General features: G+C 40.1%; 1 protein-coding gene across 2 annotated transcripts in view; it reads left to right on the forward strand.

The window, feature by feature from the left end:
- The first annotated feature begins 819 nt into the window (after window positions 1-819).
- HCFC2 (host cell factor C2) overlaps window positions 820-14,937 on the forward strand; it is a 40,064-nt gene continuing 25,946 nt past the window's right edge. For both annotated transcript variants that reach the window (XM_040637393.1, XM_040637394.1), the window contains exons 1-5: window positions 820-1,011; window positions 2,474-2,622; window positions 3,921-4,081; window positions 12,654-12,862; window positions 13,666-13,750. In XM_040637393.1, coding sequence (XP_040493327.1) covers window positions 849-1,011; window positions 2,474-2,622; window positions 3,921-4,081; window positions 12,654-12,862; window positions 13,666-13,750 — 767 coding nt within the window. In that variant the 5' untranslated portion in view covers window positions 820-848. The remainder of the gene's footprint in view (window positions 1,012-2,473; window positions 2,623-3,920; window positions 4,082-12,653; window positions 12,863-13,665; window positions 13,751-14,937) is intronic.

The raw sequence follows: 14,937 nt of genomic DNA on the forward strand, positions 1-14,937 counted from the left end.
CGAATGGGAGGTAACAGTACCCACTTTACTGGGTTGTTGGGAGAATCATGAGTTAATACACATAAGGCAATTAGCGTTTGGCAATGAAAGACCCTCAAATGTCAGCTAGTAATAAAACGGAAACCTACAGATAGTTTCCCACCTGCTGAAACAAAAAAACCTTTCGCGGCTAACTGTTGCTAAACTTCTTGGCATGACACCCAACAAAACCTCAAGTGCCTGATGTGCCTGAGCAGGCTTAGCTCCGACCTTCCCTCCGGCGTCCTCAGGTTCGGCCAGGGCGCCGCACTCGCGGCCGCTCGCTCGCGCGGCAGGCGCCTCCCTCCTCCCGCATTCGCGGGCATCCTGGACGCCGGGGCGCCGTGGGCGCGCGCGTCACCCGCCCGCCGAGGCTGACTCCCCCCCCCCACCGCCCCGCGCTCCCGCCGCTTCGAACCTCTACGCGAGCTTTTCTCCCCGTTGCGCTGTAACTGTTCAAAGGGTCTGATTGGCCCGCACATCCTAGATGCTCAATTAAAGTGGCCGTAAAGGAAAACGCTGTACCTTCTCCCGCAAATACCAAACGGGGGGCCCTGGGTGGGGAGGGGAGACTTGGTAGGACTGTCCCTACACCCGAAGGCCCGTTGCCCAGGGTGCCAGGCCCGGACATTACGCCCGGGGGTGAGGGCGGGGCTCCCTTGCCCGGACCCCTCGGTTCTCCGCCGGCCTCCAGCCTCGCCCGGGTCGCCCGCGGTCACGTGACCCCCACCCCCAGCGCACAGCTGGAGGCGGGTCCCCACCCTCCCCCGGGAGCGGCGGCGCCGGAGCGGGCGCGGTGCATTGTGGGCAGAGGGGCGGGGGTTGGGAAGATGGCGGCTCCCAGCCTCCTCAACTGGAGGCGGGTTTCCTCCTTCACGGGGCCGGTCCCCCGCGCCCGGCACGGACACCGGGCCGTGGCCATCCGGGAGCTGATGATCATCTTTGGAGGAGGCAACGAGGGCATCGCGGACGAGCTGCACGTCTACAACACAGGTAGGCGCGGCGGCGGCTCTACGGCCCCGCCTGTGGGAGCCGCGGAGGGGGAGGGGAGGCTAGGCGGCGGCCGAGGCCCTGACAGCTGTCACCGCCGGGTCACTGCCTCTTCGGGCGGGCCGCGGGGAGTGCTGCTTGGCCAGGCGGCCGGGGTTCCGCAGTGTCCTGGGTGGCAGCTCCGTCTCCCCAGGGCCTGCGGGGCAGAACCGGGCCCCAAGCGGGGCTGGCCGGCCCTCCGGCAGGCGGTCCCAGACCCCCCCGCCCCAGCCCTGCGGGCGGACGTAGGCGAGACAGAGACCGTTTCCACCCGCCAGGGCCTCTTCCCGAAGTCTTGCCCACCCCGGGGGTTCGAGATCCCACCCCTGTCAAAAACCAAAGCCAACTCCAAACCGGAGCTGCTCCGGGCCATTCTCGTCTTTACCTGCGGTTTTTCCTTAGGAGGAAACGAATCGGGGCGAGGGGAGGGCTGAGGAGGGAAAACGAGAGGCCTGGTACTTTCACCCCAAATACAACCCCGTATCTGGCAGGTGGCAGTCAAGATTTTTACCCCATTGGTAACCCTCTTAACTGGCGGGGAAGTGGTTCGTTGGTCAGACCGGCGCCTGTCTCTCCGTATAGTTGGGTGTGTGTGCTGAAGCTTGGTTGTGCAGCGCTTGGAAAGAGGACTGTCAGCTTGAGCACCGCTACAAATCATAAGTGCCCCTGGCCGGGGAGGCCCTGCCTTTGAGTGCCTTTGGGATAGAAAGGAGGATGGAATTTCATTTCCCCCAACTTGTAAATGCGCCAGCTAGCAAGAGAAAGCTGTTTCCTTGGTGTAAGGTTAATCACTGAATTTCGGGTCTATGTCATGATCAGTGGCTTTCACCAAATAACTTAATCATAGTGGTCATTTTAAGGTTAATAAAATAGTGGCCTAGGAGAAATTTCGTTTTTTCACCCTCTCCTCTTCCTGGCACTCTAATATATAGTTTAAAAGTTATTTGACAATTTGGTATAGTGTAAAAATCCTGGCTTTGTAATAAGTTAGACCTGGTTTGAATTTTGCTCTGCCAGTTCCCCAGGATCAGCGCTAAAGTTACCAAACTTAAATGTCAGATTTCACTTGTTAAATAGAGATGATGATACTCACCACATAGGGTTTTGGTAAGAATTAAATTATACAGATTAGGGTTTTTCAACAGCAGCACTACTGCCACTTTGAACCAGAGAATTATTTGTTGTAAGAGCACGTGCTGTATATTGTAAGGTGTTTGGCAGCATCTCTATTCTCTACCCACTAGTTGCCAGTAGCATCTCTCCCCTCCCTCCAGTTAAACAACTACACATTTTTAGTTTGCTCCTGGGGGCAAAGTCATCTCCCATCTCCAACAACCACTGATACAGATAATAAATGTAAAGTATATACTCATAGTTTGCGATAACTGTTTATTATCATTGGTTTTAATTTTATTTTGGCAACTAGTTACAAATCAGTGGTTCCTACCGGCTGTTAGAGGAGACATCCCTCCAGGTTGCGCTGCCCATGGATTTGTCTGTGATGGTACCAGAATATTAGTATTTGGGGGAATGGTTGAATATGGAAGATACAGCAATGAGTTATATGAGTTGCAAGTAAGTATATTTCAAATTTATCTCAATTTTCAGCTTTAATAATATTGCTCCTAATTCTTTGAAAGATTGCAAAATATTTCATTACACGTTTAACATAGTATGAGCTTCACATTTTATAGCTTCAAGAAAAAGGTTTCCAATTCACTAAAAAGCCAGAGTTTCTAATGTCAGTCTTTTTTCAATACCCAGTGTAACAGTTGTAACATTAAGATATCTGTTACTTAGCGTCAGTTATACATGTTACACGTTTAGGTTTTTGTATCTTAGTTCTTCAACTTTAGCAGCAACAGAAGCATCAGAAGGCTTGTGAAAACACAGATTGCTGGTCCCTGCCCCCAGAGTTTCTGAATCAGTATCATCTGGTGTGGGGCCTCACCCCTGGCATTCCTTCCAAGTTCCCATGTGCTGCTGCTGGTCCCCAGACCATACTTTGCAAACCTCTGCCTTCATTATAGAGATTGTTACCCTCACACTAATAAACACTATTTTTTCCCCTGGCAATACATACAAAAAAGGGGTACAGTTTCATATGTCCTTTATAAATTTGGTTCTGTTAAACCACACTCAGAGCCCTCTCTGACAGCCCTTAATTGACTTTTATTTCTGAACTGTGCATATGTTCACAGGGCTGTTATCATGAGGACATCTGCTGATTGTCAGGTGTAGGTGAATTATACCTACTGATAAATAAATGGTTTTAGGTAAATAGAGCATCCATAGCCAGAGCATAAGTTTTGGAGTTTGGTTTGTTAAATGATCTTTATGCTTATTTAAAGGTTGAAATATATACTATCTATGGATTACCTAATTTCAGAAAGTAAGAATATATAAATTTCATTTAATCTTAAAGCTATGTATATTTAATTTTTCATCTAGAAAATATTTTTGAACTACTGGTGTTTATTATTCTGGGCTTAGGTTGTTGTTGAGGAAGGCTGTGAATATGGAAAACTAGACTGACTTTCTTTCCTTTTTTGGATGGGGGACAGAGGGGCAGAGGGAGAGGAGAGAATCCTGTGCAGGCTGCACACTGGGCCTTCATGCCCCTGAGCCGAAATCGAGTTGGACTCTTAACCGATTGAGCCACCCAGGCGCCCCAGGAAAACTAAACTGAATTTCTGTTTCAGTGTTTATTTTAGTTGCAGAAGTTACCTGTTTACTTGTCATTTGTCCCTAGACTAGCTTATTGGAACCTTCTGATTGGATTTCAATTAAAATGTATTGGTATGATGTTATACTATTGATAATATAGGAACGCTTTCTTGATATTGTCTGATTGTATTTATGCTCTTTTATAGGCAAGTCGTTGGTTATGGAAAAAAGTGAAACCCCACCCCCCTTCTTCTGGTTTACCTCCGTGTCCTCGGCTTGGACATAGCTTCTCTTTATATGGTAACAAATGCTATTTGTTTGGTGGTCTGGCAAATGAAAGTGAAGATTCAAACAATAATGTTCCCAGGTATGCTGATTCTTTTTTGGACCAAATGTTTACTTTATGACTTAGATTAAGAACATTTAATTTCCACCATTTTCAGTTATTAAAAGGGATGAAACTTAGCCTTTTGCATTTAAACCTAACAGTGAACAAATTTGTGTGCAGTTGTGTTTTCCTTAGTCCCTGGAATATATATCTGTTTTCAAAACTATGCCTTTTCTAATCAGAAATCATCTTATTAAATGATACTAATGTAATTGCTTATAGCAACCTATTTTTATATATTGAGCCATAATGTATTTCACTTGTCATTAATGATAATGAAAAGTAACAAATGGTTATTTTCAAATTAGATGTCTCTGGGAATTTGGTGACAAAAATCTCACTGTAAAATAAAGGTTATCATATTCACTTTTCATACAGGAAGCTGTTACAGTGGTTCACACTAGCAAATACTTTTTGAACCAATCGTCTCCTTTTTCCAAACAGAACTAATCACTATCTTTTTTTTTTTTTTTTGCATATTGTTTTGATCACATTGTCATTATAGCACTCAGGATTTGGAGATTTAGAGTCCGAAAGACTGTTTTCTGATTCACTGCTTACCATGTGGTTGTCCTTTAGCGGAAGTGATCTAATCCTGTTTTCCTTGACTGTGAAATGGGAGTGATTCAATATCTACGTTTCGGTGTCATTCTGATGGCTAAATAAGATCGTTGGCATCATTTTCAAAATACTTGCAGGTTGCCATCAATATATTACCTACATAACATTGATGTTAGAGTCTTAGCTTTTTTGTCTTTTCCAAACTTTAAAAAAATGACACTTACTAAAACATGGTAAACTTGAAAACTGGAGAAAAGGAAAAAAATTTATCCCAACATACTATTCCAGATACTTTTACTTCTGACACATGTCTTTTTCATTTTTACATTGAACAGATTTTTCTAGATAGACTTGTAAAAATGCAAGAACTTAGAAAGTATATGCAGTTCTTTCTTACAGCATCACTGTCCTCCAACACAGGCAAACACATAATTCAACTTGATGTGCATCTTTTAGAACCTTTTTCATGTAACATTTATTAGTTAGCTTTTTTTAGGTTATTGTGTATAAAGGGCAAGCTTCTCAAGTTTATGCTGCGTGAGGGAGCAAATAGATAGATGCAGTGCTTTTGAAAGCCTCTGGTTAAAGCTAGCGGATTCATTTCTGTTCACATTCCATTGGTCAGCAGTCCAGGACTGAGTGTTCTGCCTAGCAGGAGAGGGGAGGTGGGGAACATTGATCTGATCCTACACAGACATGTATTCTCTTTTATAGAAGTGGGATCTTTCTTCTTGCTCTGCAACTTTGGGTGTTTACCTGTTTGTTTTTGTTCTTTTTTTCCTTTAACAGTGTATCTTTGAGATCTTTTAGGGCAGTAGATAAAAATTGACCTTATTTTTTTTTAATGGCTGAAAAGTAGTCTGAATTATGCAAATTACTTAACTATTCCCCTTCTGGTAGACATTTAAATATTTCTACTTTTTTGCTATTTCGGTCTTTGCACATGTATAACTATTTTTGTTTTTGTTTTTTTTAGAGAGAGAAAGAGCTAGTGAGGGTTGGGGGGGTGGGCAGAGGGAGAGAGAATCCATGCTATGCATGGAGCTGGCCACAGGGCTTGATCTCATGATCCTGAGATCATGGCCTCAGCCGAAATCAAGAGTCACATACTTAACAACTGAGCAACCCAGGCGCCCCAATTTTTGTAGGATTCGTACTTCTAAATGGATTCAGTGGGAGGGAGGTCAAGGGTATTTACATTCAAGTTTGTTCGGTATTCCTGAATCAACCTCCAAAGAGACAGAACCATTTTATACTCCTAATACCAGTGTGCGGGACTGCCTACACCCTTAATGATATTGAATTGTCTCACTCCTCTTAGTTTTTACCAAACTAATAGGTGAAATACATTTAATGGATTTATTTTAATTTCTTAAAAACTGGTAATGAGGGGCGCCTGGGTGGCTCAGATGGTTAAGCGTATGCCTTCGGCTCAGGTCATGATCCCAGGATCCTGGGATCAAGCCCCGCATCAGGCGCCCTGCTCGGTGGCGGGGAGCCTGCTTCTCCCTCTCCTACTGTTCCCCCTGCTTGTGCTCTCTCGCTCTCTGTCAAATAAATAAAATCTTTAAAAAAAAAAAACTGGTAATGATTGGGGCACCTGGGTGGCTCAGTCAGTTGTGTCCGACTCTTGATTTTGGCTCAGGTCATGATTTCGGGGTCATGAGATCCAACCCTATGTGGGGCTGCAGGCTCAGTGCAGAGTCAGCTTGTCCTCTTCTACCCTCTCTACTCCTTCCCATATGTGTGCATGCTCACTCTTGCCCTCTATCTTAAATAAATAAATAAATAAATCTTTTTTAAAAACTGGCAATGAGCTTGATTAACTATGCTTATTGGAAATTTGCGATTCCTTTTTCGAAATTGTTCCTATCCTTATTCATTTTTCCTTTTTAAATAGAGTATGAATTGTATACCATAGGGGTGCCTGGGTGGCTCAGCCATTAAGCGTCTGCCTTCAGCTCAGGTCGTGATCCCAGGATCCTGGGATCAAGCCCCGCATCGGGCTCCCTGCTCGGTGGGAAGCCTGCTTCTCCCTCTCACACTCCCCCTGCTTGTGTTCCCTCTCTCGCTGTCTCTCTCTGTGAAATAAATAAATAAAATCTGTAAAAAAATTATATACCATAAAATTCATCCTTTTTATACATATAATTCAATGATTTTAGTCAGTTTACTATGTCATGTATCCATTACCATAATTCATATTTTTTCCAAGTCTTCTGTTTGCCTTTTTTAAAAGGGTTTTCATTTTTGTTTTATCAGGTTTGACAATATTTTTCTTTTATTGCTTTCTGCTTAGGAAGATTCTTTTACCCCACAACTGTCTAGTACATTCACAGCTTTGTTCTTTATGTTTAAAATATTAATAGAATATATCTTTGTGACTAGTATGACGATTTTTACTTTTTCTTCCTGATGGATTTTCAATTCTCTACCACCATTTATTAAATAAGCTATTTTTTTCCTCACTGATTTGAAGTCCCATCTCTATCATAGCTTAATCCTCATATAAATGGGTCTTTTTCTGGGCTTTCAGGACAGGGAATATGAACTACACTCTGTGGGCCAAATTTGGCCTGCCAGCTACCTGTCTTTGTTAATAAAGTTTTATTGGAACACAGGCATGCCCATTGATTTACATGTTGTCTCTGGCTGCTTTCATATTAAAAGAGCAAAGTTGAGGGGCCCATGGGTGGCTCAGTTGGTGAAGTGGCTGCCTTTGGCTTAGGTCAGGATCCTGGGATCGAGGCCCACATTGGGCTCCCTGCTACATGGAAAGCCTGCTTCTCCCTCTCCACTGCTTGTGCTCTATCTCATGCTCTCTTTTTCTCTCAAATAAATAAATGAAATCTTAAAAAAAAAAAAAAAAGAGCAAAGTTGAGTAGTTGTGACAGACCTTAGAGCTCCCATAGCCTAAAATATTTACTGTCTAGCTTTTTACAGAAAATGTTTGTCAACTCTTGTTCAAGACTGTATTCTGTTTCATTAATATATTTACCTTTCTATCAGTAATTGTGATGTTTGCTATAAGTTTCTAGTATTTGCCTTTGATCAGATTAAGGAAGTTTTTAAAAATTTCTAGTTTGCTAATTAGTTTTTTTTCTCTTTTTAACTAAAAATGGATGTTCATATTCATTTCAGACATAGAAATGAGCTTGTTGTTTCTTTTCTTTAATTCATTGTGTTAATTATATTATTATTTTCTGAAATATAAGCCATCTTTTTATTTGTAGTTAAACTCATTGCATTACAGTGTTCTTTTCATACTTTGCTGAATTCATTTTGCTAACATTTATTTATATTATCTATAGTCACTAGTGATTTTTCCTGTATTGACTTTATTTGGGGTAGTGGGGTCCTATTCAAATCTGATTTGAGTATCAGGACTCTGTTATTCCTGGGAACATAATCAGAGCTGTGTTCTGAGGTTATGGGAAGCTTTCCATCTTTTATTATGCTTAGATAACATAATTTATTAAAAATTTAGTAGAAATTTCCTGTAATTGTCTGAAATTGGTATAATTTAGGAGGATGATCTTTGCCTACCTTTTCAATATCTCTTATAGTTATTGATCTATTTAGATTTTCTTTCTCTTGAATCATTTTGTAATTTATGTTTTCCTTGAAAAATCACCCATTTCATTTAGATTTTTACATTTTTTGATAAAAATTGTAAGATAGTTCTCTGTATATCTTTAGAATCTATCTGTAGTCACATCTCTTTTCTCATTTATAAATGTGTGTGTTGTCTTTTCTCTAATCAGACTCGTGAGTGGCTTGGTGGTTTCAAAGAACCATTTTTTTTAATAATTTTTTATTATGTTACGTTAGTCACCATACAGTATACCCTTAGTTTCTAATGTAGCGTTCCATGATTCATTATTTGCACCATCCAGTATGTGCCCTCCTTAATACCCATCACCGGCCTAGCCCAATCCCCCACTCCCCTCCCCTCTGAAGCTCTCAGTTTGTTTCCCAGAGTCCACAGTCTCTCATGGTTCATTCCCCCTTCTGTTTACCCCCCCCTTCATTCTTCCCTTCCTTCTCCTACCGGTCTTCCTATTTCTTATGTTCCATAAATGAGTGAAACCATATGATAATTGTCTTTCTCTGCTTGACTTATTTCACTTAGCATAATCTCCTCCAGTCCTGTCCATGTTGCTGCAAATGTTGTGTAATCGTTCTTTCTGATAGCTGAGTAATACTCCATTGTATAAATGGACCACATCTTCTTAATCCAGTCATCTGTTGAAGGGCATCTCGGCTCCTTCCACGATTTAGCTATTGTGGACAATGCTGCTATGAACATTGGGGTGCATATGGCCCTTCTCTTCACTACGTCTGTATCTTCGGGGTAAATACCCAGTAGTGCAATGGCTGGATCATAGGGTAGCTCAATCTTTTAGTGTTATTGATTTATTTTTATTTTTCACTTATTTTCTTCATTCCATTTCTTTAAATTTTTCCTTTTTTTCTAACTTCTTTTAAACTTTTAATAATTTTGGTGCCTTTTCTAACTTTTTTCTAACTTCTAGTAATTTGAATGCCTAGTAGTTCACTTATTTTCAGTGTTATTTTCTATTAATGCTACATATTTTCCTCTCATTATGGCTTTGGCCATATTCCATGGATTTTTATATGTAGTGCTCTTATTGTCATTACTTTTTATTTTATCTTTTTTTTAAAGATTTTTATTTATTTATTTGAAAGAGAGAAAGAGCACAAGCAGGGGGAGCAGCAGGCAGAGGGAGAAGGAGAAGCAGACTCCTTGCTGAGCAGGGAGCCCAATGTGGGACTCGATCCCAGGACCCCGGGGTTGATGACCTGAACCGAAGGCAGACGCTTAACCCACCAAGCCCACCCAGGCGCCCTTTTATTTTCTCTTTAACCCAAAAGTAATTTGGCATAAATTTGTAAAAATTTCCAAATGGAAAGTTTTGTTATTGTTGCTAATATGTAGCTTTATTATATTGGGTTAAAAAATATGTGTTCTATGTGGTTTCTCCTTTTTGGAGATTGTCTTTGTGGTATATGTCAATCAGTTTTTGTGATTATTCCATAGGTGTTCATAAAGATTATAAATTCTTTGTTGTTTGGGTACAAGGTTCTTTATTAAATCACTGTTTTAAATTATTATTTGAAGCTTTTTTATTTTGTGAGTAGATCATGTCAACTTCTGAATGACATGTTAAAATCTCCCAGTGAGATTGTGAATTTATTGTTTATTTCTTGTATATCTACTTTTCAATCTGTGTGTAGTATTTTGTTGTAGACTTATCTTTTGTAAACAGGACTAACAGTTGATCAGTATGAACTGGTATAGCTTACTGGCTGGCATCCGTTCTTATCTGCGTAAGTCTATGCCACGTTAGTTGTCAGATAGTTTTGATATTATCATTGCTCTTAATTGCTTACAGCTGGTTTCAGGGTTCTTTTTTCTTTCTTTCTTTTTAGATTTTATTTATTTGAGGGAGAGAAAATGAGTAGGGGAAGGGGCAGTGGGAGAAGCAGACTCCTTGTAGAGCAGGGAGCTAGACATGGGACTTGATCCCAGGCCCCTGAGATCATGACCTATGCCAAACGCAGACACTTAACCAGTTGAGCCACCAGGCACCCTGGTTTCAGGGCTCTTTTGTTTTTCTTACAGGCTTCCTGCCCCCAAGAGACTTTGTCTCCTAATAGAGAAGTTTTTTCCTACCTTTGTGTTTTATGTTTTCCATTTATTCTGCTTGTTGTTGGTTCTCCACCCCCGGCCCCTGACTTTGCTAGATTTTTAAAAATCATAACGAGGTTGAACATTTGTGTGTGTGTACGTATATGTGTTTGTTTATCTGTGTCTCTGTGTGTGTACATACACATTTATACAACTTTTATTTCTCATTCTGTGAACTATCAGTTTATATCCTTTTATTTGTATCTATTGTGTAATTGGTTGTAATCTTGATCTTATAGGAACTTTTTACATTAAGAAAATTTTATCTTTTTCTGTGATGTATGCCAAATTTCTTTTTCTAGTTTGTCTTTTGACATTGTTTTATAATTTTTTTTTTACCTAACCATCTTATTAATTGCTTTCCGTAGACTATGCTTTGCTTATTTTTCCTTTTCTTTACTTTTTCTTGATTTACTGTTCTTTTTCTTTCCTTTTAATGATTTGAAAGTTATACATTGCTGATTCTGTGCTTGCCTTAGTTGCTCAAAAATGATCACATACATTTAAACTGAAAGGATCTTGTCATCTTTGAGAATAGGTTATTGTCTTTACCTTCTTTTGCTTTTCCCATACGTTCCATGTATTCTTGAATCTTACTCCAGATTATAATAATGCTAAGAAGTTAATTTTTTGGTCAGTCTTTCTTAGTGATTATTTAGACCTCACAACTATACTTATAAATTTAGGGGCACCTGGGTGGCTCATTCGGCTAAGCGTCTGCCTTCGGCTTAGGTCATGATCCTGGGGTCCTGGGATCGGCCCCCCCATCAGCCTGCTTCTCCCTGTCCCTCTGCCTGTCACTCCCCCTGCTTGTGCATGCTCTCTCTGTCTCTCTCTGTCAAATAAATAAATTTTAAAAAAATCTTAAAAAATAACAATTTAAGTATATTATAAATTATTGGTTTCTCTGTCTACTGTTTCTCTTATGCAGTGTATTTTTTCTTGGATTTCTTATTTTTCTGGAATAACATCTAGAATCGTTTTTTCCCAAAACAATTTTATGTCTAAACTTTTAAGTTTTTGGTTTTTTTTTAAGATTTATGTATTGGGGGGGAGGGGCTTCGGGAGAGGGGAGAGAGTCTCAAGCAGACTCCATGCTGAGCACAGAGCCCAATGCAGGCCTGATCCCATGACCCTGAGATCATAACCTGAGCTGAAATCAGGAATTGGATGTTTAACCAACTGTGCCACCCAGGGGCCCCTAAACTTTGAAGTTTTATATGTCCTAAAGTGTTTTAATTTTGGGCTCATATTTGAGCAATAATTTGATAGGAAATATATTCCTATAAAAGTTATTTTGCTCAAAACATTGAAAACATCCATGTCACAGATGAAGAGTTTAATGCCAGTTTCTAGAGTTTAAAAAAAAGGCTATGTAGGGCATTGCTATGACATTATAGAGTGAAAGTTTTAAAAGAAAAAAGTTGCAAAGCAACGTTTGTAGTCTGTGTCATTTATACATATGTGGATGTTCATAGAGGTCAGAAAGGGTAGTTACCAATTATTGCCAATAGTGATTGTCCTGGTTATCTAGTACCATGTAATAAACTCCTCCAAAAGTTAGCAATGCAAAATAACAACCATTTATTATGTTCAGGGATTCTGTGCATCAGGAATTCAGACAGGACACAGCAGTGATGGCTAGGCCCTGAGATGGGAAGTGTTGAAGGGTCACTCCCATATCTGGTGCCTCCACTGGGATGACTGAAGGATGGGCTGAACTGGGGCCGTCCTCCTATATGCCTATATGTGCCTCTCCACATGGGGTTCTTGTGCCACTTTGACTTATATGGTGCTTCAGGATTCCAAGAACAAGTGTTCTGTAGTGAAGCTGCATTAGCCTTCTGTGGCCAAGCCTCAGAAGTCACCTAGTGTCATTTCACCTTATTCTAGTCGAAGCAGTCGTGGGGTAACCCAGAATCGCGAGTGGGGACTGACAGGTAGACCCTACCACCTGATGGGAGGAGTGTCAGAATTTGCAGCTATGTTTTGAAACCATCACAGCTGTCGTGGACAAGAGTGTTGGTTAAATGATGGCAGGAATTTTCTAAAAATCTCTTTTGTTCTCTACTGATCCTCAGAAGAGTACCTGATACACAGTAGTGTTTGATAAATACATGTTGAATGAATGAGGAATGGGGTCTTTGCTCTTCTAATGCTTTTTGGTACTAAATGAGTTTTTCACAGTAAACATAGATTATCTTTATAAATGGAAACAAAAATCAAATAAAAGGTATATACTATATTAATGTTGTAATTTATTTCATGATATCCTAGATACTTGAATGATTTCTATGAGTTGGAGCTACAGCATGGTTCTGGTGTTGTGGGTTGGAGCATTCCAGTGACTAAAGGGATTGTGCCTTCTCCAAGAGAGTCCCACACAGCCGTCATATATTGCAAAAAAGATTCTGGAAGCCCTAAAATGTATGTCTTTGGTGGAATGTGTGGTGCTCGCCTGGATGATCTATGGCAACTTGACTTAGGTAAGTTACCTTGATTCAGGCTCAGGAATCGGTTATGATTGATAAGGGCAAATGTAAAAATTGCTTTAGAAAAATATTTTTGGTTACAGCATTTATTGAGTTACACTTAGATTTATAGAAGGCACTTGTAGCCAGCTCTGGGACAGCCGACCTGTGATGCAAATGGCTGCTGGTCAATGAAGTTAAACAAATGAATGTTTGATTTATTACAGTAACTCTCCTGTGCTCCTTACAAATAGGGTCGCCATATGTCATGGTTTGCCTGAGAGGGCCCTGATTGATGCTTATTGTCCTGTGTGTAATTATCAATAGTACCAATTATCGCTCTGTGAAGTGTCCCACTTGGGGATGATCAAATTTATATGGTTACTCTGTCTACAGGAAATGTAGCATTAGTGATGTTATTGCTGGTCAGTGAAAAAACTGTGGCTAGCTCTTTTTAAAGACAGCCTAGGAGTGAGTGAGCGATGGGTAAGTGTGCCTCTCGCTTTTGACTATCTTCTACACAATGTGCTCTTACCTAAAATGTTAAAATCCCTAATCTGGTTTTAATTCAAAATTGGCGGCATCCTAAGTACACTTCTCCATTACAAATGCAAACATTCAAGTGTAAATAGATTACTGTCATTGGCTATTTATGTCAGCTGGAAATGTTTGTTTTAAGAGGAAGTTCATGTAATGGTTTTGAAACATTTTTGCTTCTTTTTGGTAAGTCCTTTTTTGTTTTATTTTTTAAATTCTGCAAGGTGAGGTAATTTGCTGTTACTAAACCAAATTGCTAATATACTTATTTTTACTTCTAGAAACTATGTCTTGGTCAAAACCAGAAACTAAAGGGACAGTGCCACTTCCACGAAGCCTTCACACAGCCAGTGTTATAGGAAATAAGTATGGTGGTTTTTTTTTTTCACTTTTTTTTAAAATCCCAGTTAAGAAAGATACACGCAGAGAAAAGTGGTGTTACCAATTGCTTAGAAATAGATTACTGAATTTAACAACGTTTGATTGTGTTTACTAAACCTAAAATAATAAGCCTATAGAAGCTAAAATACTTACTGTGCCATTTTCTTATCCTGCTGCCTCTTATATTTCTGTGCATTTCTTACAGTGCCTTGCGCAGAGTAGGTATTAAATAAGTGTGAGGCAGAGTGTTGTCTGGCCTGGCCTCCATTGCCAGGTTTGACATACCTAACTCAGTGTTTCGTTTACTTACTTTTGGTAGTGCTGGATTTGTACTCAGGTATGTACTCAGTATGTATGGTCAGTGATTGAACTTTGAACAGAGTGATGGTTAGAACATAAACTCCGCAACCAGATTGCATGAATTCAAGTCTCCAGTTTTGGTATTTGTCCTGTATTGCGTGGGGCGGGGAAATTTAATCTGTTTGTACCTCAATTTCCTCACATATAAAATTCAGATAATAAAAAACCTATTTCACAAGGTTGTCTTGAGGATTCAGTGGATTAATGTGTTTGAAATGTTCCAAACAGTGCCTGGTACATAAACTCCATAAAGGTTAGCTGTTATACTATCATCAGCAAGTTTCCTTATTTGTACATTATTGTATAAATAGAAATTAATTAAGTGTTTTCCTTGTGTAGGGACTTTTTCTTACCAGTAATGTTTTAGGAAACAACTAGAACCTCATTAGTTCTTTTTTAAAAATAGCCATAAACAAAATCCAATAAGATATATTTTTCAGAATATCAGAACGCTTTTATAAAATGTGATTTTCCATTGGAACTCTCTATATAAAATAGAAAATCAAGCTTGTCTGGTTGGCATGAGGTCATATGGACCCTAAGCGCTGCCTGATGAGCCCTTCTCCTTCAGCAGCTATTAGGCATGTCTCAAGAACTCGTAGGGCCCCGAGGAACATAGTTTAAAGTTTTTTATTTGAGTAGATATCAGTGACCAAAGTTATAAGAAACTTAATCCTCTTTCATTACTGTATACATACAACTCTGAACTTGATTTTGGGTGTCATAGGCCATTTGACTATCTTTCTGACTGACGTACGTTTAGTATATTATATATAATTTTGATTTTCAACTTGCCAGAGAGAAAGAATTTG

Source organism: Ursus maritimus, unplaced genomic scaffold (assembly GCF_017311325.1).
Source record: "Ursus maritimus isolate PB19 unplaced genomic scaffold, ASM1731132v1 scaffold_21, whole genome shotgun sequence".
Lineage (NCBI taxonomy): Eukaryota > Metazoa > Chordata > Mammalia > Carnivora > Ursidae > Ursus > Ursus maritimus.